Below are 19,929 nucleotides of genomic sequence, written 5' to 3'. Positions count from 1 at the left end.
TGCAAGCTATTAGTAAATCACAGTGTTTTGAATTCTTACAGAACCGAGGAGCAGAACACCGAAGCTAGGCAAAAGTTACATCCTCTAAACATGCCCATGAGCAATCTACAACAGCTAAGCCTATCCTTTTAATCAGCTCCAGATCTTCTCGAGAAACACATTGTTTCTCAGTCGGGATGAAACAAGGTGATATAAACATTAACCAAAACAATCATGCGCTTTTGCTGGTGCAACATATGTCAAGATATATGGCAGCAAATTTCAAACGAAATCAATATTCTGGTCATCCTTTCCCCCATATTCATGTCCGAAATTAAACGTTCAGAACTCAATGACGTCAATCTACAGGACCAAAAGTAAATAGAAATATGAAACTCCTTTATGATTGATGCAAATCATCAAAACTCAATCTCATCAATGTACAGGAACTAAATTCCATAACTACTATATTAAGAGATATTAAACATTCAAACACTAGAAAAACAAGTGCTGAAGAATAAACCAAGAAGAAAACACACATTTTTCTCCAAGTGTTTAAATATTAATCCTTTAGACATGATAAAGTACAAAGAAAATATATTTGACGATATCTTGATCTTCCGAAATTCAAGACAATAGCTAGAGTATGACCACAAGACAAAAAATTAACTGAAAGAAAACACCAACGAACAAGAACACACACTAGTTCAAAATTCATATCCAACCAAGTAAACTTTAGCGCCAGAATTTGTGAAATATTACCTGTTGCTAAACCGAGACACAATTGATTGTGGCATTGACAAATTGATTTACGATTTTTCGATTTCAGATTTTCAAAAAAAGGAACCTAGATATTTACTCTTCCTTCTTCAATGTAGCAGAGATCTTCTCAGTGGATGACAACGATCTTCATTCTTCAATGTAGCCAGAGATTTCTCGAGCTTGTTTTTCGAGATGGTTGGAAGCGATCGAAAGCGATCGAGAAGCTGGGAACAAGCGGTTGAGGACGCGAAGATCCATTGAATCTCACGGGTTAAAAAAATGGGTTAATCTTACCCGATCCGTCGCACGAACATGACCCATACAACAGTCTCATACAAGTGTTTGTCAAGTTGTTTAAAATAAGTTTATCCAAATACTTTAACAGCTTATTTCTTATCAACTTATAAGCTATTAAAATAATTTATAAGTTCTAAGAGCTTAAAAGTTATTTTTAATAAGTTAGCCAAACACCCACTTAGTTGACATATTTACTTGTGATTTATTTGACTTTTACATTATTGCACAATTTGATATTTTCTTTTTTTTGGTGACGTAGGAACCCGTCGCCATTAACTTTCGGTGCGCTCTGGGTAAACCCTGGACTAACGCAATAGTCTGTAAACTACGCTAGTCAGGTAAACCATACTAGGCAAACCCTGTGTGACAAGTTAGTCCAAAAAGGTAAACCATACTAAGTAAGCGTGTGCGACAACCTAATCCAAAAATATGTTGGCAATGGGAATTAGATAACTAACGCAATAGTCTGCAAACTACGCTAGTCAGGTAAACCATACTAGGCAAACCCTTTTTGACAAGTTAGTCCAAAAAAGTAAACCATACTAAGTAAGCGTGTGCGACAACCTAATCCAAAAATATGTTGGCAATGGGAATTAGATACCTAAGAGGCACAATTTGATATTTTCTTGTATGCATTAGATCAATCTTTGGGCCAACATTAGCCAAGGAAACCTTAAAAAAGTTGTTTCCTCGTCATCGCATCAGCATCACTAGCTCATCATTGATTTCCACCCAAGTTTCTTCGCCGTCACGTTTACAGTCTCTTCCTCTCGAACCCCGTAAAAAGTTTCGACAAACAAGAGAGAAACGGCGGGGAACCCACAAACTGTTCGATGAAATTCCCGGACCAGACTATGCAGTACAAGAATCTCGGCCGATCGGGCCTAAAGGTGTCCCAGCTCTCCTATGGGGCTTGGGTCACATTCGGGAATCAGCTTGACGTGAAGGAAGCCAAATCAATCCTCCAATGCTGCCGAGATCATGGGGTGAACTTCTTCGACAATGCAGAGGTATACGCCAATGGACGGGCGGAGGAGATCATGGGCCAGGCTGTAAAGGAGCTTGGATGGAAGCGATCTGATCTCGTTATATCAACCAAGATCTTCTGGGGTGGGCCGGGGCCTAATGACAAGGGCTTGTCAAGAAAGCATATAGTAGAGGGAACGAAGAACTGTCTGAAGAGGCTGGATATGGAATACGTTGATGTGCTTTATTGCCATCGGCCTGATAGCTTCACGCCTATTGAAGAGACTGTGAGGGCTATGAACTTTGTGATTGACAAGGGATGGGCTTTTTATTGGGGAACTAGCGAGTGGTCTGCTCAGCAGATCACTGAGGCTTGGAGCGTGGCTGAGAGGCTGGATCTTGTGGGGCCCGTTGTCGAACAGCCTGAATATAATCTTTTTTCCAGACATAAGGTAACACTAGAGAAAGTAATGGATCTGGGCTGGTGTTTGTGTAATCTTTGTTGTTGTTTGCTTGCTTTTGTTTGTTGGATTGGGTGAATTTATGCACTCTGAGTTCTTAATCATGTATTAAAGTCATCTTTTTCTTTCAAAAAATTGTTCTGAACATTTTGGTGTGGACCATGTTATGTTTGCCTGTCGAGAAGTTTTTGTACGTACAATTGGGAGGTCTGAAAGCAAAATTTTCTCTGCTTGTCCTGTTGGTTAAGATATGGAGTCATAAGAGTAGTGTGGTAGTTATTTCCTCTTAAACTATAAGCAACTCAACATCTTCATCTTCTGGCAATGTCACTTTTTCTATATTCTTTCACCAATAAGTTTATAAATACCGCTTAGTAATACAATGCTGGCACCTAAAAGCTCAAAACTTGATATATCAAAAAAAGCTCGGAACTTTTGAGTAAATATATCATGAATCAGAGGCGATCGATGCTCCATTTCTATTGGTGATCACAACTGGCTGTATTTTAGAGACTGCAATTTATATTTTATATGGGATTGGGTTATTTGCTGTTCCATTGTCCGCTGCCTCATGAAACAAATAGCTAAAAAACATTGCATTACAATATAGTTAGACATGACAGTTGTTGATTGTATACCAGTATTGGCATGTTGATTATCAAATGACAGCTCTGTCCTTGGTAACATAATTAACATCTCGTGCTAGCACCAAATCTATATTGATGGTAGTTTCTGCTATTGGTTTAGTACGATTAACAAGACCTCACATTTTTCATAAATAGGATATCTTGTTGAGACTTTAAATATTAATTAAATGGGCTTCTTTTCCAAGCTGCTAGAAGGATGGACCCCTAAAATTGAAGGGTCGGAAAATTTGGAATTCAGAAAAATGAACCAAAAATTAGACGAATCTTCAAAAAAATATCTTGTGAGATGGATCACCTCCTGCCAACGGGGTCCTAGTCATGAGAGTAAAAGATTTATGGAAGGTGTTACTGCTAAAGTTTTATATTCCAGTTGCCTGTACATTCCCTCATTGCATCCTATAATCTGTGGTTTCCGATTGCGTTGGATTGCTGCAGGTTGAATCTGAGTATTTACCTCTGTACACCAACTACGGTCTCGGTCTTGCCACGTGGAGCCCACTTGCATCTGGAGTTCTGACTGGAAAGTATACTTCTGGAAATATTCCACCTGATAGTAGGTTTGCCTTGGATAATTACAAGGTAGTGATAAGAACATTAGTTCAAGTTCTGATTAATTTATTACCTACTAGACTATTGCGCGTGGTCTGCAAAATTCTGTCTTGAATCTTCCGTAATAATGTACCTTGATCAAGCTGTTTTGGTCCTGTAAAAAATTCAAGTTCGAGTTATTAGTGATTGATGTATAGAAACGATGAGTTTGAATTGACCAAGCTCAGCTATATTGTGAAAACTTAGCATCTAGAATATAGATCGATTCAGTTTGACAGAAATGTTTGCTCCAAGTAATGTCTCATTTGAGTAAAAAAGATTTTGATTTTCTTTAAGTTCAGTTCTGAATTTTGTAGTGTTAGGGCGTTTATTGTTCTGTTTGTCCCTCAAATTAAATATCACCGTTGAACATTATCACCATGATTCTCTCTCTATTGGTAGAACTGGTCTGGTCTATAAGTTCATTGCCACTGTGCATGTGTTATATCATATATGCATGCTGAGTTGTGTTGTTATTAAGCTGGCTTGGATGCAGAAGTATTTGGCTAAAACAATGCTTTATTAAGCTGGCCACTTGGGTTTTTTAAAGTTCTTTTCTTTTTCTTAAAAAAGGCAGTTCTACATTTGAATAGACTATCAAATGGTGAAAAAAAAATATTTTTTAAAAGAAAGTTGATGCAGAAATCTAAATAAATTTTGAGGTTTGTGGCTTTTCTAATCGCCTTTTTTCAAGGGGAAAAAAACCAAGCACGACTCTTTTTGGAGAAGCATTTATTGTTATGTTTTTCAATAGAAGCTTCAACATCCAAACATGCACGTAATTGAACTTATGCTCAGCTGCATTATCTTCATCTTTCATTTCCTACTCCTGTTGTTTGTGTCAACCTTATTTGAGGGCTTATTTCGTGCAGAATCTCGCTAGCAGATCATTGGTAGATGATGTTCTGAAGAAAGTGAAAGGGTTGAAGCCAATTGCAGATGAGTTGGGTGTACCTTTGTCTCAACTTGCTATTGCTTGGTGTGCTTCCAATCCTAATGTCTCATCTGTCATCACTGGTGCCACCAAAGAAGCTCAGGTCAGCTGAATGATCTTTGTTCCAAATGTAGAAATGATTTGTCCCTGCTATACCATAGTGTTCGAAATATGATATCTGTGAGGCAACTCTTGTTCTTGTTTTGGCAAAACAATTCAAATACAGCACTTGGGCTACCACACGATTCAAAATATCTGAGTTGAAATGTTACAATTAACTATAACTATTATTATGATTGAATCCTTTACATCGTTCTTTTGTACGTGCTATTGAACTTTGACAGCAACTATGATTCATGATTTTCTGTAATACAGATTGAAGAGAACATGAAAGCTATAAATGTCATTCCTTTGCTTACACCTGCAGTGATGGAAAAGATCGAAGCAGTCGTTCAGAGCAAACCCAAGCGCCCGGATTCATACCGTTAGACCGCATACACAGCTCATCTTCTTGTATGACTGTGATTCATCTGGAACCCTTGTGAATTTAATGTTTTGTATTGTTTTTACTTGTGGTTTTGTGGGGGTCACTTATAATTTCTGGCACACATTTTTTATAAATTCGTTCGAGTATTCTTGAATTCGTTATTTATTTTTTATTCCAAAATCTTATGTAAATTTTGTAATTACAGTTACAAGATTGTTTTTATTTCAATTTTAAAAACAAAACATTTACCCAATTTACCCAAAAACCAAAAATATCATTTGCCTCATTTCCTTTAAATAATAACGACAACGATAATTTAAAAAGAAACATTGCCTAATTTCTGAAAATGTATTTCTTGTGAAATATAATTTGTCTCTATGAATTTGATTTTATGTTAACACATTTCAGTTTTAGTCTAATAGATTTTTTTTTGGTAATTTTAGTCATATTGATATTGTCTTTATGCACGTCCACGCCACATGACTACAAAAACATTTTATTGATGTTAACTTGAAATCTGATCACGTAAAAAGTTAAAATTGTAAAAACACAAACATATCAGGGCATACGACATTTTCCTTATTTTTGTTGTGATATAATGAATTATATTGATGACGTGGAAGATGGAGTTTGATTAAAATTTATCCACAATGAGATGCGAATGGGAATGGGGCACCGCCTCTTTGAATCACGTGCGTAGTCTATTTTATTATATTATATAATTAAGTAAATAAATAAATAATTTTTGGAGTTTTATTCAAAGATTAAAGAAAAATAGCATATTATTATTTAATTTTTTAGAAATTATATATAACAATAACAATTATTACAAAGACAGTGTATCCATTTTTTGCTATCTCATTATCCTCTCACGCTTCCCAACACACGCACACTCGGTGTTTACATATATATATATACATAATTGCGTACACGAACTGTTCTTGGAAATTTAGAAACGAAGCAGAATTCGGAGAGATAGAGGCGGAAATGGAGAAAGCAGTTGAGAGGCAGAGAGTTTTGCTGCAGCACCTTCGTCCATCATTCACTTCTTCTTCGCTCGAAGATATTCAATCTTCTATTTCGGTCAGATTTTTTTCCTTTTAATTAATATATATTCTCGGGATCATTTGATTTGTGATTGAATTCTGTTTTGAGTTGAGGGAATCGAAACTTTTGATTTAAGTTGCTTTTTCTGTTTGATGATTGACGTGGGGATCCAGAAAGTTTTGTTTTTTTGTTCGTCTTGATCCGATTACGATTAAATGATTTTCCCATTCCCTGATCGATCGTGTTATTATAAGCACACAGGTTATATACTTGCGCAGATTTAAGTCCAACTACAGATTTAGTCTATGCGTGAATTGAGGTAACGCCGAAGAGGTACCATGAGCAATTAGCTATGCCATGCTTGGGTTATATTTTCTGAGAGGAAAGTCTAAAGGAAATAGTGGTGTCTCAGTATTTGCGATCGTATCATTTTTCTTCCGAGGAAAATCGATTCTATTTTGTGCATATAATTACATCAAGAACATAATGATATCATCAGATAAGAAAATGAAGAAGTTTTTATTAGGCCTTACCATTATTTGGACCTGGGATTTATTTTATTGAGAAAGCATTAGGGACAATCTAATCGGTAAAATTTTGTCCTGGTAAAAAGCAATATCAATCTGGTAATTTCAGATGCGATTGAACACAATGAAATAAGAAAACTAACAAAGTTCTGATCAGCAATATAATCATGTACGTACTTGTACGAGTACCTCCTTCGTGTTCTTCCTTCAAAACCAAATAAAGGTTGATGTTTTTATTAGTGCTATCTCTCTTTCTTCTACGAAATCCAGACATGGGCCAGTTGTTTCCTTTGAGACAATCTTGATACATTTTTTTCTTCTTTTGTGTTAAAAAACTTGTAAAGAGTTGTTAATTATTGTTTGAGATTAAATCAAATCAGTAGAATCAATCTGTACACTGTGTTCATTCCTCTACCTGTGAAATTTACAGATAAGGTTTTATTTTGTGGATATTTTTTTATAAAAGAAGTCTAACTGCAGCATAGTGCTGAAGAAATATATTGAGAATTGAGATGAAACTATGCATATTGCCATATTAGTTGCGTAAGTTTGGCTGAAAGGCATAATATGTTTGGAATGCGGGCATTACATGTATGTTGGTGCTTTAATTCGCATGTACACACCTTTTTTGTTCAGGTGTATGTGAGTTCAGCTGGAGATAGCGCTGTAACGTGTATGTTGTTGCTTTAACTCGCATATACTCACTTTTTTTTTCAGGCATCTGTATGTTCCGCTGGAGATAGCGCTGCCTACCAACGGTCTTCGGTATTTGGTGATGATGTGGTTATTGTCGCGTAAGAGATCATATTTTGAATATTTGTGCTACCATGACATTTTTGTGATAATCATACTAGTTCTATTTGAGATGCCAATACTGAGACATTTCACTTTCTTACTTGGTGTGTAGCGCCTATCGTACTGCATTATGCAAGTCAAAGAGGGGTGGCTTCAAAGATACCTATCCTGATGATTTACTTGCTCCGGTTCTGAAGGTAGGCGTGGTTGTCACAATATGCTTGTTATTGTTTTTCTCCTTGAGGTTGGAGTTGGGGACTATGATGTCTTTCTTTCTTTCTTTCTGAATCAGGCACTGATAGATAAAACAAATGTCAAAGCCAGTGAAGTTGGGGATATTGTTGTTGGCACTGTGTTGGCGCCGGGCTCCCAAAGAGCAAGTGAATGCAGAATGGCTGCATTTTATGCTGGTTTTCCAGGTATTTATTCATGCTGTTGCCTATAACCATTTGTTTTCCAGGATATCTCTGATTATACAGGGTTGTTTTCATGCAGAAACTGTACCTGTCAGGACCGTGAACAGGCAGTGTTCATCTGGCCTTCAAGCTGTTGCTGATGTTGCTGCAGCCATCAAAGCTGGGTTCTATGACATCGGTACCTTTTTTTTTGCTTAAAAACTTTCTTGTAAGCCGACATTAGTGCGAACTTTTTTGTCGTTCTATGGGTTAGCTAACTCTTTTTTATCGTACTTTTAACAAGGGATTGGTGCTGGGTTAGAATCAATGTCTGTCAATCCTATGGCCTGGGATGGATCAGTCAATCCAAGGGTAATCCTTCTTCTGCCATTCCCTGTATTAGATTGAGTTTTTTGGTACATGATTGAGCCATAGAACTTGAAATGTTGTATAAATTCCAGGTAAAAACTATGGCTCAAGCGCAAGATTGTCTTCTTCCAATGGGTATTACTTCGGAAAATGTTGCCCATCGTTTTGGTGTCACGAGGCAGGAGCAAGATCAGGCTGCAGTAAGTTCAATATATCTGTCAGTTGATGGTTACATCCAAGCTGACCATGTCTTTAATGGATCATAACTATATTTCAGGTTGAATCACATAGAAAAGCCGCAGCTGCAACTGCTTCAGGAAAATTCAAAGATGAGATTATAACTGTGAAAACTAAGGTATTACCTTTGTCAAAACTTTTTCGTTTTATTTTGATACTTGTTTCATATGTTAAGATCAATTACGGCCATTTTTTTCCAGTGGTAATGGCATCTATTTGTTTGAAACAGCTTGTGGACCCAAAATCAGGGGATGAGAAGGCAGTCACAATATCTGTTGATGATGGCATACGACCTAATGCATCACCATCAGATCTGGCAAAATTGAGGCCTGTTTTCAAGAAAGATGGTTCAACGACTGCTGGTAAATAAGATCCTTGTGCAACTGTTTCTCATTTAGCATGGATTGTGTTATGCTACCCTTGTGGTTTGTGTCTCAGGGAATTCTAGCCAAGTGAGTGATGGTGCTGGAGCTGTGCTTCTGATGAAGAGAAGTGTTGCAGTGCAGAAAGGTCTTCCCATCCTTGGTGTATTCAGGTTTGTAAATTTTTTGGTTATTAAACCTTGTTGTTAAGCTTTTTGCATCAAATAAAAAAGCTGGATTGTGCTACTCCATGTGACGAGTCTTATACGTTGCTGCTGTTGCAGGAGCTTTTCTGCCGTTGGTGTGGATCCTGCGATCATGGGCATTGGCCCAGCTGTTGCTATTCCTGCAGCAGTCAAATCTGCTGGTCTTGAGCTTGATGACATTGATCTTTTTGAGATAAATGAGGTAAAACTTAATTCCAAACTTCAATGTACTTTTCATCTGCACAATGGCACAGATGTTTTAATTCCTAACATGAATGATACTTTGAGCAGGCATTTGCTTCCCAATTTGTTTACTGCCGTAAGAAGCTGGAGCTCGATCCTCAGAAGATTAATGTTAATGGAGGTGCAATGGCTATTGGACATCCTTTGGGAGCTACAGGTATTCTTCCTCTTGGCTAAATCGTTGATCTAGCAATAATTTTTGTTCCCTTCCAGAAGTATCAATTTTCAATTTCGTCTGATTAATGCTAAATCGTACTCATGTACATGGATTCTTTCATACTAAGCTGCACCAAAAAAATATATAGGTTGAGGGCTTGAGGCCATGCTGCCTAATTATAAATTCCGACTAGTAATAGTAATAAAGTTCTTCGGAAAGTGATATAAAGATTATCTGTTGATAATCTTGAATGTATTTATCAAAATATGTACTCGATTCAGGAGCTCGATGTGTAGCTACCTTGTTGCATGAGATGAAGCGTCGAGGCAAAGATTGTCGCTTCGGTGTGATTTCCATGTGCATAGGTTCGTCTCTGTGAGCGCTCACGCGTTTGTAAAAGCCTAAAACATAGTTTCTGGGAATGCCAAATTTAGGGTTGTATTTAAATTTGTATACAGGCACAGGTATGGGGGCAGCTGCTGTGTTTGAAAGAGGCGACACATGCGACGGGCTATCCAACGTACGGGCAATTGAAAAACACAATTTCCTCTCCAAGGATGCTCGTTAAATTCCATTTAACCATACAAGTTCCAATAATATTGGTGTTCGAACTCAAAAATGAATAACGGCCTGTAATAACTTCGAACTTATCCGATTCTCATAGTTTTGTTCTTGGCACAACGGACAGTTGTCTAATATGAAGGATAGCTCTATTTTAAAGGAAAAATGGATTATTTTATTTATTTTGTTTCTTTTGAGCGAATGTCAATTGTCCTCGACGTAAATTCCCACTGTGGTTCGGATTTAGCACTTGAAGAAAACTCTATTTCAAGGAAAAAATAATAATGAAATCGAGGTAGAGACTTGTGGATGCGGATTTTTCTGAATGTGATTTATAGATTATTGTTTACAATGTTGCGAAAAGTTTTCCACCTTGCGCAACTCCATTGAGTATGATTTACATAGTATCTCTCTCTTTTCTTATATACTTGCTAAAATTATTCAAGTGGAACCTAGATAAAAGATGCAGATTTACCAGTTCTGTTGTAAATGGTGTGTTTCGACAGGAGATGAGATGTTACACTTACTCTTAGGTATTGACTTAAAAATATATCTAAAGATGAACGTTTATCAACATGCTTATAGTCCATATCTTCTTTCTTTTAGATGCATTTTTAAAGTAATATCTTGACTTAGCATGAAATTTTTCGTTTTTGGATATGTTCTTTCATTGAGCAATGCTTCACGCCCAGTTATGATTCAACGAGACAATATGGTTAGTTCCTAAATGCAAGCGAATGAGTGTGTAAGGTCCGGGATTATTTAATTTTAATCCGAGAATATTTAATTTAAGAATATTTAGAGTTTAGAATTAAATTCTAATATTCTTAAATGAATAAGGATTGAAATTGAATTAAATCGCTTTTTTGGGGACTGAATTGCAAATAGCCAAAAGTTCAGGAACTAAAGAGCAAATAAGCTATATATATCATCAAACCACTTGCTTTCCTTACCATTTTAACGTGTACTCGGCAGAAAAAAAAAAGGGAGAATCGAACAGCAGCAAGAAAGACTCCATTTTTATCTCTTAAAAGCTTCGATAACTCGCGATCCGGTAGTCAGAAATTCCAGATAAATATATATCTGCGATCACCGCTCCGAGCGCTTCGTTTTGGTACAACTTTTATTGAGCTTTCTCATACTTTATTTTTTGGTTAAAGAGGGGTTGATATTCTTTTTGAGTATATATGTGATTGAGCTAGTACCGGTTACGTATTCGCAGACGGTTCCGAAAAAGACTCTTGTTCCGATTTTATATGAATTTCTGAAGCTATATTCGAAATATATCATTTCTGAGATGTTGCTGAACGTGCATGTATATTGATGTTTTGTTGGAGATTCAGTTGGTATAGCTTAAAAAAGTGATTGTGATATTGATTCGGATTGTCGGTTTTTAGCTGTTACGCCGTCGGATTATTATCACAAGCTGTTTTGAGTTGTATGGATGAAACCATAGAGTGAGGTGGTTGGAATACTGAATTTCAGTTGTACATACATGTTATTTTCAGATTATATTGATGTGATCAAGCTCAAGAATTCAGATTTTGAATTGGCAAAGAAGTCGAGAAGGTTTGAAGTTTTTTGCAATTGAAGTTTGAGTTGAATGTTGAACAACCTTTTGATATGAATTATCATTGATGTAATTGCAGATTTGAAGTACTTTCAGACGTGCTATTGAAAGGTATAAATGACAGCTAATCCAGATGGGATAGAACGCTCGAAATAGCTATTGTTTCGATTATTCTTTTGTTAATCACATACTTGGTTGATTATGTGTTTTATGTGATTAAATGATTTGATTGTTTTGCTTGCGTATTTAAGTACATGTTCAAGGTGTTTTATAGCATTTAATGCATACAGACCATATTGCATTCATCTTGAACTCCAGCCTGATAAGCACAGAGGGTGAAAAGCCTAGAGTGCATATGACGTTTGGCGGATTGTAGTTGAGTGACACGGAATGTAGACTTACTTCCAGAGCCAGAAGACTCACTATAGTTGCACCAAAGTCAGAGGAAATAAAGTATTTAACTTCACCTCGATTGGGTGAGTTGGTGTTTGTTGACGATTTTATTTCCTCGGGATCCCAAGAACTTATATCCTATTGATATCAGCTTGATAGCCTCTTTTGTCATATGCATTGCATTCACGTTTATTATCTCGCGCATTATGTTGTTTATACTGAGATTTTATTCTCACCGGAGGTATCCGGCTATTGCTTTGTTTTGTATGTGTTCATGGCAATAGGTGGGACAGGAGCTGGTCAGAAGCGACAGGGATAGCTCGAGAGAGAGTCTTAGCATGTGAGGACTCGGGTTTTAGCAGAACAACTTGTACTTTGAGTTGTTGAAAACATGGTAGAATGATACAAGAATTTTGTATGATGTTGTCAAGTACTTGTTAGCCTTCATATTATGTTTGTAAAGAGCATGTCTTTGATTGTGTAACTTGTCAAAGATTAGATATACATGTTGGGTTGTGTTTTGATGTTATCATCTTCTCTTATTCATGTATGGTGTTGTTAGAAGAGCTGAGGCATCCCAAACTTCTATTTGACAGCAAAAAGTCAGATTTTGAGCAGCCGGACAGAGCGCAGCTCGCTCGAGCGAGCCAAGGGGTCCTAAACCCGAGTGGCGCTCGCTCGAGCGAGAGGTGAGGCTCGCTCGAGCGAGCCACCTTGGTTCTTAAAAAAAAAAAAAAAAATTTTGATCTTTTTGCGACGTGCTTTTGCGTCGTCAAATGTTAGGTTTTGCGTCGTCAATTGTCCGGTTTTGCAGATTAACTATTTTTAGTTACAAATCGCCTTATGTTACGCCTTAAACGCATACAAATCTCGTGTTATGAGATTAATGTTTTTAATGCATTAACAAATCTCATATTATTATGTTTTGATGATATCAAAACTCGGTTAATTGTTACTAACCATTTAAAGTGAGACTTTGCAGATTAGATCATATTAACAATCAAATTCTTGGAAGTTACTTTGAAGTTGTAAAAGAAATGACAAGCCAATATTATAAAGCAGAAAATTGCAAAATTCACCGGGCACTTTCCAGTCAACCAAATCAGATCTCCAACAGTGAAAATCAAGATCAGGATGTTCTCAAGCTTCTCTCCAAATTTCATAGCAATCCAACGGCTGGATATGGAGATATGATTTTTTTAACAAAGCTGCACAGTACTTACTTCTGCAAGGAATGAACTATGAAGACTCAACTTCAAAAAATACCTGGGAATGCTTCGGTTATTAAAATCCGATCTCCACCGATCACATGGATTTCCATGATGTTTTAAAGTCTGTATCCAAATTTCAAATCAATCCAACGGCTGGATATGGTGTTATGATTTTTGCAAATATGTTGAACAGTAGCTATTTCTGCAAGGAGCTAACTGCTGAAGTATCGGATTCAGAAGACTACTGGAATCGATGGAGGCATCCAAATCCAATCTCCACCAATCACTATCAATATCGGGATGTTACAAATATTGTGTGTTAATTTCAGGCCAATCCAACGGATGGATTGTTAGATTCGAATTTTTGAAAAGTAATGCTCAGAACAAAAGCGAGAACGTGACTTTGCGACTTCCGAGATTTACTGGACGTGTTTGATTCTTTCAAATTCAATCTCCACCGTTCAGATTGAAGATTGAGATGTTTTCAAGCGACTTTCAAAATTCGAGCTCAATTCAACGGTTAGATTGAGAGATATGATTTTTCCACAAAATCTGCTCAGTGCTGGAAAAAGAAGGCAGCGGCGCCTACACTTTGTCTCTACTCCTTGGCTTCCCAATAAACGCTCCAAGCACACAAATTCAAATTCAAATATTTGCCAACTATAAATAGAGGCTTGCCAAGACCATTTAGATACATCCCAACTCATTTCTTCTCTCATTTGCAAGCAATATTCTCTCTACCAAAGTGCTCAATCAATATTTGAGAGTTATTTGTGAAAATAGTTTGTGAGTTGGTTGTGCTATTGTTGTAAACACTTAGTGTGAAGCCAAGTGTATTGTGAGATTGTTGTAAACACTTGAGTGTGAAGCCAAATGTTTTTGTTGAGACTATCCTTGGAGCCATTAAGGCCAAGTGTTCGAGTTGTATCGGCGCGGTGATCGTGTTGAGTTGTAAAGGCTATCCTTGGAGCCATCAAGGCCAAGTGTTCGAGTGCTAGTGGATTCTTGGTTAATCGTACTTAACCAAGAAGGGGAGACGTAGACGATTTATCGTCGAACTTCCATAAACAATTCCTATCTCTCTTTTACTGCTTTATTTACTTTACGCATTTATTTACCGCTTTATATTTGATTGCTTTACTAGTCTTCCGCTTGCGTTTAGTATAATCGCTTTAAATTGCTAAAGTTGCCAAAGAACCTAATCTCCCCCCCCCCCCCCCATTAGGTTCTAACAAGTGGTATCAGAGACATTTGAAAATACTTTTCAAAACCTTTTTATGGCAAACCTAGCAAGTGATTATGCTCAAGGGAAATCTACTAATCGTCCTCCTCTTTTCAATGGCATAAACTACGGGTATTGGAAAAATCGTATGTCCCTATATATCCAATCCGTAGACTATGACCTATGGAAAGTAACGGTAAAAGGTCCCTATACACCTATGAAAATAGTTGATGGGGTTGAAATTCCTAAGGGAATGGATGACTTTTCAAAAGAGGACATGAAATTAATTTCGCAAAATGCTAAAGCTATGAATATCTTGCATTGTTCCTTAGATATGAACGAGTACAACCGGATATCGATGTGCTCATCTGCTAAAGAGATATGGGACAAGCTAGAGATATGTCACGAAGGCACCAACCAAGTGAAAGAAACAAAGATCGACTTACTCCAACTCAAATACGAAACATTTGAGATGGAATCCAACGAAGATGTTGACACCATGTTCCGAAGGCTTACTCAAATCATCAATGAGTTAGCACAATTGGGAGAACAATATCCTACCAAGCAAGTTTGGAGGAGAGCTCTTCGTGCCCTACCAAAAGAATGGGATGCAAAGAGAACCGCCATCATCGAATCCAACAAAGGGGACACTGCCGCCTATGATCTTGATCAACTACATGGGACCCTAAAAACCCATGAGTTAGAAGTGTCCACAAGAAAAGAATCAAAGAAAGAAGATGTCAAGCACAAAGGGATAGCCTTGACTACACAAGTCGAAGAAGATGACGATGATGACATGGCTCTCTTCGCAAGAAAATTCAAGAAATTCATGCGAGGAAACAAATTCAAAAAGGACAAGAAACCTGAGAAAGAAGTGACCTGCTAAAAAAACTGTCAACAACAAGGTCACTACGCCAATGAATGCCCACTCAAGAAGAAAGTGGACAAAGAAAAGAAGAAATCCCTACTAGCTACCTGGAGTGATAGCGACGACGACGACGAGGAAGCAAACCTCTGCTTAATGGCTAAAAGTGATGACATCGTCTCTGACGACGATGACGAGGTACCTACTTACGATGAACTCTTACATACTTATAAAGATATGTTTGATATGGTTAAGGTTCTTAGAAAAGAGAATAGAAATCTTAAAAAGGAATTAGAAACTAAGGAGCATGATAACCTTAGACTTAAGGATGACTTAGATCACTTATAAAAATCTTTCGATAAATTCAATGTGAGTAGCAATAAATTGAACAACCTACTTAGCATTCAGAAATGTAGCTTTGATAAGGGAGGAATAGGCTATGGTAAAAAGTCTATAGACTTTGCTAGTCTAATAGCTAAAGCTAAAATGAGATCACCCCCTACTTGTTCTTATTGTTGCAAATCTGGTCATGTTAGACATAAATGCAGATCATTGAAATATCAATATGTTCAAAAGAGCTATATGAAATGGAGGCCTAAGAGTACTTAACAACTCATTAGTCGGCATTATGAGATCACAATCTAAGGGAGTTCAATATAGACCGGCTTAAAAATGCCTTGACTTGCGGCTGGTCTCCCTGTTGAACGTTGCTCTGTCCAAGGAAATAGGTTTTTAAAGTGGCCATATGCCCTACCTACTACTGGGAGCACTCTTGGAAAGTGGCGATGATGTTGCTATGAGAGACTGAACTCTTAGAAGTCTATTTTGTATCTCTCTTTTCTAACATTGTGGACCCAAAAGAACTAAAGGGTACCAAAATCAATTATTTTCAGGGAAACAAGAAAAATGCTCTCCCTAGCATATGGTATCTAGACAGTGGATGTTCTAGACATATGACGGGGAACAAGGATCTACTCCAATCAGTCAAACCTAAGGAGAAGGGAACAGTCACCTTTGGAGACAACAGCAAAGGAGTCATTGAAGGCATCGGCTCAATAGGTATATCTAATTCTTGCTTGATTGATGATGTACTCCTAGTGAAAGGGCTTAAGCATAATCTACTAAGCATAAGTCAATTGTGCGATAGAGGTTATGAAGTCAAATTCACTCCCCAACACTGCACTGTATCATTTATTAGTGACAAATCCATAAATTTCAAAGGATATAGAAGTGAGAACGTTTACAAGGTCTCTTTAAATAATTTATCTTTATCAAATATAAAAAGCCTTGTATCCGTGAATGTTGATGACAACATTCTTTGGCATAGACGATTGGGTCATGTTGGTCCTAGTACCATCGAAAAACTTTTAAAACTTGACTTAGTCGTTGGTATGCCAAAACTTGATTTGAAACTTGATTCTGTTTGTGATGCGTGTCAATTTGGCAAACATACAAGGGAATCTTTTAAAAGCAAAAATTTTGTATCCACTTCTATGCCCCTTGAACTTCTCCACCTAGATCTATGTGGTCCCTCAAGGAACGCTAGTTTAGGAGGAAAGCTTTATGCGTTTGTCATTGTAGATGATTTTTCACGTTACACGTGGACATTGTTTTTAGCTCACAAAAATGATGCCTTTGAGTATTTTAAAACTTTTGCTAAACGAGTTGAGAATGAAAAAAATCTTTCAATAAAACAGATCCGTAGTGACCACGGAACTGAATTTCAAAATGAGAATTTTTCAAACTTTTGTATAGAAAAAGGCATCGGTCACAATTTTTCTTGTCCTAGGACTCCTCAACAAAACGGGGTCGTTGAGAGGAAAAATAGGACACTAGTAGAGATTGCAAGGACCATGTTATGTGAGCATTCTCTACCAAAATATTTTTGGGCTGAAGCAATGAACACTGCCTGTTACATCATCAATCGCGTATCAATAAGGTTAATTCTCAAGAAAACTCCATACGAGTTATGGAGGGAGAGAAAGCCTAACATTTCATTCTTTCGGGCTTTTGGATCTAAGTGCTTCATTCACAACAATGGTAAGGACAACCTTGGCAAATTTGATGCCAAATCCGATAAAGGTATTTTTCTTGGGTATTCTACTACAAGTAAGGCTTATAGAGTATTCAATAAGCGCACCTTACTTGTTGAAGAATCAATGCATGTTATATTTGATGAATCTTTGTTAAATATTTCTCGCACTAACAATGATGATATAGAAATACTTGAAGAAGAGATGGTTTCCTCAAGCTTAAATGATATAGATGCTACATTTGAGAAAACACCACTTCCTAAGGAATGGACACATCACAAAGATCATCCTAAAGATCTGATAATTGGAAGTCCATCAAAGGGAGTATCTACTCGCTCTTCTCTCAATAATATTTGTAATCATCTTGCTTTTGTTTCTCATGTTGAGCCAAAATGTGTTGATGATGCTTTACTTGATGATTCCTGGATTATTGCTATGCAAGATGAGTTAAATGAATTTAAACGCAATAATGTTTGGGATCTTGTTTCTAGGCCGCATGATAGACCTGTGATAGGTACTAAATGGGTGTTTAGAAATAAACTTGATGAGCATGACACCATCACTAGAAACAAGGCTAGGCTCGTAGCTAAAGGATATAGTCAAGAAGAAGGCATTGATTATGATGAGACTTATGCTCCTGTTGCCCGTCTTGAATCCATTCGTATGTTACTTGCTTTTGCATGCTCTAGAAATTTTAAATTATTTCAGATGGATGTTAAAAGTGCTTTTTTGAATGGTGATTTGAAAGAAGAGGTCTATATTGAACAACCTGATGGCTTTGTTGATAATTTGTTATCTGATCACGTATATAGACTCAACAAAGCTTTGTATGGATTGAAACAAGCTCCTCGAGCTTGGTATGAAAAACTCTCTTCTTTCCTTATTACCAATGGCTTTACTAGAGGAATTGTTGATATTACATTGTTTACTTTATCTAGAGATAATGATTTGCTTATTGTGCAAATTTATGTGGACGATATCATTTTCGGTTCTACTAACGAAGATCTTTGCCAAGAATTTTCTAAGCTTATGCAAGATCACTTTGAGATGAGCATGATGGGGGAACTTAACTATTTCCTCGGATTGCAAATCAAGCAGTGCAAGGATGGGTTCTTTGTGAACCAAAGCAAATACATAAAGGAGATTCTAAAGAAATTCGGGATGGAGAACACAAAATCATCATCCACACCGATGAGCACAGCAATCAGACTCGACAAAGATGAAAATGGTAAACCTGTAGATCAATCTTCCTTTCGTAGTATGATTGGCTCCTTACTATATGCTACTGCAAGTAGGCCAGACATTATGTTTAGTGTATGCCTGTGTGCACGATTTCAATCATGTCCAAAGGAATCACATTTGTTCGCCTTAAAACGCATTTTTAAATATCTTTCAAATACTCCAAATCTCGGCTTGTGGTATTCGAAAAATTCTTTCTTTGATTTAAAAGCTTACTGTGATGCCGACTTTGGTGGATATAAGGTGGACCGGAAAAGCACTAGTGGAACCTGTTTCTTTTTAGGAAACTGTTTGGTTTCTTGGTTTTCCAAAAAGCAAAACTGTGTTGCGTTATCAACGACCGAAGCCGAATATATGGCTTCCGGTAGTTGTTGTGCGCAAATTCTTTGGATGAAGCATCAATTGCTCGACTATGGCGTCTCTTTTTCAAAAATCCCTATTTTCTGTGACAACACTAGCGCCATATGTCTTACAAAGAATCCGATTCAACATTCGCGCACTAAACATATTGACATTCGTCATCATTTTATTCGTGACCACATCGAACGAAATGAAGTTGAACTTCAATATGTTGACACGACAAATCAAATTGCCGATATTTTTACAAAACCACTAGATGAAAATACTTTTATTCGTTTGCGTGGTGAACTTGGAATGATTGAATTGTAATCATTTGAAGACATAAATAAATTTAATGTCATATTAAGGGGGAGCTTAATATAAAATTCGAGCAAATTTAATGTTGGATAATACAAATTAATTGTATTTATTCAATATTAAACGCTCATATTTTGTTAATTATGTGAATTTATGTGTTGTATTTAGAAATCATATTTTCTATTTTTTTCATTTAATTTTCCAGCCTTTTTGATTATCACAAAAAGGGGGAGAATATAAATGGTTAACTAAGGGGGAGAATAATATGCTATAAAAAAAGGGGGAGTTTTATTTATGCATAGTTTTATTCTTGCAATTATATTGTGCAAATTTAAATTGTTTATTTAATATTGTACTTTTATTTCCCCTATTTAACCAAGTTTTGTGATCATCAAAAAGGGGGAGATTGTTACGCCTTAAACGCATACAAATCTCGTGTTATGAGATTAATGTTTTTAATGCATTAACAAATCTCATATTATTATGTTTTGATGATTACAAAACTCGGTTAATTGTTACTAACCATTTAAAGTGAAACTTTGCAGATTAGATCATATTAACAATCAAATTCTTGGAAGTTACTTTGAAGTTGTAAAAGAAATGGACAAGGACAAGCCAATATTATAAAGCAGAAAATTGCAAAATTCACCGGGAACTTTCCAGTCATCCAAATCAGATCTCCAACAGTGAAAATCAAGATCAGGATGTTCTCAAGCTTC

The 19,929-nt window shown here is 36.7% G+C and overlaps 2 protein-coding genes across 3 annotated transcripts; both read left to right on the top strand.

Annotated features, from left to right (window-relative positions):
* The first annotated feature begins 1,689 nt into the window (after nt 1–1,689).
* LOC140864191 (probable voltage-gated potassium channel subunit beta) lies at nt 1,690–5,275 on the top strand. Its single transcript, XM_073268186.1, has 4 exons — nt 1,690–2,456; nt 3,548–3,691; nt 4,573–4,737; nt 5,010–5,275. Exons 1-4 carry the CDS (start codon nt 1,872–1,874, stop codon nt 5,121–5,123), a joined length of 1,008 nt encoding a protein of 335 aa, XP_073124287.1. The 5' UTR covers nt 1,690–1,871; the 3' UTR covers nt 5,124–5,275.
* A 707-nt stretch (nt 5,276–5,982) lies between these two features.
* Nucleotides 5,983–10,202, top strand: LOC140859964 (3-ketoacyl-CoA thiolase 2, peroxisomal). Of its 2 annotated transcripts, XM_073262642.1 has the most exons (15): nt 5,983–6,204; nt 7,413–7,489; nt 7,603–7,687; nt 7,783–7,909; nt 7,986–8,084; nt 8,190–8,257; nt 8,347–8,454; nt 8,532–8,609; nt 8,721–8,853; nt 8,930–9,026; nt 9,138–9,261; nt 9,351–9,459; nt 9,741–9,824; nt 9,918–9,979; nt 10,016–10,202. In XM_073262642.1, exons 1-15 carry the CDS (start codon nt 6,109–6,111, stop codon nt 10,025–10,027), a joined length of 1,359 nt encoding a protein of 452 aa, XP_073118743.1. In that variant the 5' UTR covers nt 5,983–6,108; the 3' UTR covers nt 10,028–10,202. The 2 variants fall into 2 exon arrangements, with proteins under 2 accessions (XP_073118743.1, XP_073118742.1); XM_073262641.1 differs by having other exon boundaries at nt 5,984–6,204; nt 9,918–10,202.
* The last annotated feature ends 9,727 nt before the right edge of the window (nt 10,203–19,929 follow it).

The sequence above is a fragment of the Henckelia pumila genome, chromosome 4, assembly GCF_033568475.1.
Source record: "Henckelia pumila isolate YLH828 chromosome 4, ASM3356847v2, whole genome shotgun sequence".
Classification (NCBI taxonomy): Eukaryota; Viridiplantae; Streptophyta; class Magnoliopsida; order Lamiales; family Gesneriaceae; genus Henckelia; species Henckelia pumila.
This window is presented reverse-complemented; position numbering and strand designations above follow the sequence as displayed.

What these genes read in the sequence shown, in the direction of transcription:
- LOC140864191 (XM_073268186.1), top strand. Translation starts at nt 1,872, where the DNA reads ATGAAATTCCCGGACCAGACTATGCAGTACAAGAATCTCGGCCGATCG. An exon ending in TTGCCTTGGATAATTACAAG is followed by an intron (nt 3,692 to 4,572) that starts GTAGTGATAAGA and finishes TATTTCGTGCAG; the next exon opens with AATCTCGCTAGCAGATCATT. An exon ending in GTGCCACCAAAGAAGCTCAG is followed by an intron (nt 4,738 to 5,009) that starts GTCAGCTGAATG and finishes TCTGTAATACAG; the next exon opens with ATTGAAGAGAACATGAAAGC.
- LOC140859964 (XM_073262641.1), top strand. Translation starts at nt 6,109, where the DNA reads ATGGAGAAAGCAGTTGAGAGGCAGAGAGTTTTGCTGCAGCACCTTCGT. An exon ending in TTATAACTGTGAAAACTAAG is followed by an intron (nt 8,610 to 8,720) that starts GTATTACCTTTG and finishes TGTTTGAAACAG; the next exon opens with CTTGTGGACCCAAAATCAGG. An exon ending in ATCTTTTTGAGATAAATGAG is followed by an intron (nt 9,262 to 9,350) that starts GTAAAACTTAAT and finishes TACTTTGAGCAG; the next exon opens with GCATTTGCTTCCCAATTTGT.